The sequence below is a fragment of the Corapipo altera genome, unplaced genomic scaffold (genome assembly GCF_003945725.1).
Source record: "Corapipo altera isolate COAL_440 unplaced genomic scaffold, ASM394572v1 56404, whole genome shotgun sequence".
Classification (NCBI taxonomy): domain Eukaryota; kingdom Metazoa; phylum Chordata; class Aves; order Passeriformes; family Pipridae; genus Corapipo; species Corapipo altera.
The window spans coordinates 1-2,055 of NW_020889581.1; the positions used below are offsets into that span (position 1 = coordinate 1).

General features: G+C 63.4%; 1 protein-coding gene across 1 annotated transcript; it reads left to right on the top strand.

Moving 5' to 3' along the window:
- Positions 1–16: 16 nt before the first annotated feature.
- LOC113942247 lies at positions 17–2,045 on the top strand (the record flags this gene model as incomplete). Its single annotated transcript, XM_027633381.1, has 6 exons — positions 17–213; positions 398–546; positions 800–947; positions 1,194–1,381; positions 1,469–1,606; positions 1,877–2,045. Coding segments are annotated over exons 1-6 (942 nt in total), but the record flags the coding sequence as incomplete, so codon positions are not given.
- Between the last annotated feature and the right edge of the window lie 10 nt (positions 2,046–2,055).

Here is a 2,055-nt window from a genome sequence, read left to right on the forward strand (position 1 = left end):
AGCCTGGCACCGCTGTGGGAGCTCTCCAGGGCACATCCCTCTCTTCCTGCCTTTCTCCTGCAGATGGTTTGCGAATTCACCAGGTGCATTTGGAGGGAAGAGACCATTGCCGTGGGCGCTGGGGGCACGGCAAACTCTGCCCTCTCCAATGCCGAAACCAGTGCTGCCCTGCTGGATTTGCTTGTGGAGAATGGTGTCTCCAATGCCAAGAAAGTAAGCAGCCCGTGACCAGGGCTCCAGCCCTGCAGGGATGGGGTGGCCCCTCACGCCGGCTCCGCTGGGCCCCCTCAGCCTTTGAGGCCAGCGGAGAGTGGTGGGAAGGGAAGCACTTGTCGGGGGAAGCCGGGCAAGTTGCTGGCTCGGGCAGCTCTCCAACTCTCCCCCGTGCCCCCTCCAGGTGCCAGCCTTGGTCAGGTACATCCACCGGTGGCTCACGGCCAATGCGTCTGCTGAGCGCAGACTAGACAAGGCTCTGTTGGCGCTGGTCGAGGCACACCCCGTGGATGTGGTGGTGACTGTGCTGCGCTCTGCCCCATCCTGTGACAGGTATGGGGCCCCCCTGCCTCCAGGGCTCACCAGCCCATCCCCCTGTAGGGCCCGTCCCAGGTGTCTGTCAGGCCGAGAGTTCCAGGAGCCTCTGGCTCTTGTTTCCCAGCCCTGGCATGCCAGCCGCGCATCCTGCTCCCGTGTGCCCTCCTTGCTCCTCACGGTGCTGTGGCTCTGTCAGCTGGGAGCGGGACCTGCCCAGGCCATGGCACCGTGACTGAGAGCCCGCTGACACAGAGCTTTGACCCCGCAGAGCTGCTGTGACCATGTGGAGGACAATCATCTCCTCAAGAAGTACTGCAGAGCCGGTGCTGCAGATACTTGCCCTTGTCCTGGGAAGCTGGCCAGCCTGCAGCATGTGCACCTCGGATGGGGATGAAACAGAAGTCTTTGCCCTGGCTGTGAGTTTCTGGAACCGGCCTTTGCTCACCCTCACCTCTCCTCCCCGGCAGCTCTTCCTCCTTCCCCCAGCACTGTATCTCCCTGCCTTAGGCACTGGGCTGGCAAGCTGGCTTAGGGGCAGGTTCAGGGGCATCAGGCCGGGTGCTCCTCCTGCGTCTCCCCTGGCCTCTCCCTGCCGCGTTCGGGCCCTGCCACGTGGATGTCTGGGCACTGAGCGCTGTCTCTGGCTGGTTTACTTTTCACAGGCAACCTTGGCACTCTGGAAGATCCTCCATCTGCTGCGCTGCACGCGTGCAGTGAGGGGGTGTTTCCCCAACCTCTTTGTGCATCTGCTCTTCCAAGTGTTCTTCAGCACAGTGCAGATGCTGGAAGAGGTTGACCCCTTGTGGAGGGAATGCCGGAAGCAACACAGCCTTCCCACCAACCCCAACAGGTGCTCCGTCCCAGTCCTCCTGTCCCTCCCACACCTTTGGGGCTGGCCAGGGCTCCCAGCATGACCTGGCCTTTGCTCTGCACACAGGTTTGCAGTGCTGACCATCAAAGCCCTGCTGCACCATCTGCGCTGTGAGAGCGTATTGGTGGCCATGGAACGCAAGCATGGCTGGGACACGCTGCTCAACGCTGACACCCACCACTACGCGGTGGGTCTGCTGGCCAGGTGAGACCCCCTTGTTTCCCTGTCATTTCTGCCCTCTGCACGGGGCACCCCAACAGTGCCCGTGGTCGTGGGCCAGAGGGCCTTGTCACTGAGGGATGGCCGAGCAGAGTGGCAAAGGCTGGGAGAGGCGGGTGCACAGGAGGAGCCGCCTGCCAGAGTGCCCTCGTCCCCTGCCGGGGTGCTGGGGAAAGACCAGGCCTCTGGGAGTGAGTGGCGGGAGAGGCTTGCCCAGCCAGCTCGGGCTCGACCGTGCCGTTTTCCCCCTGCCAGGGAGATGGCTTCTGCCTGCACAGCCTGGTGTTGCAGCATCGTATGCTGCCTCCTGGAGCTGCTCAGTGAAGAGATGTGTCCCTGGGAGCTCCCTGCCATGGCGTTCCTTGTGGAGGTGAGCCTGATGGCGAGCGCTGCCTGGCCGAGCTGCCTCCACCTCTCTGGCCTTGTGCAGCCGC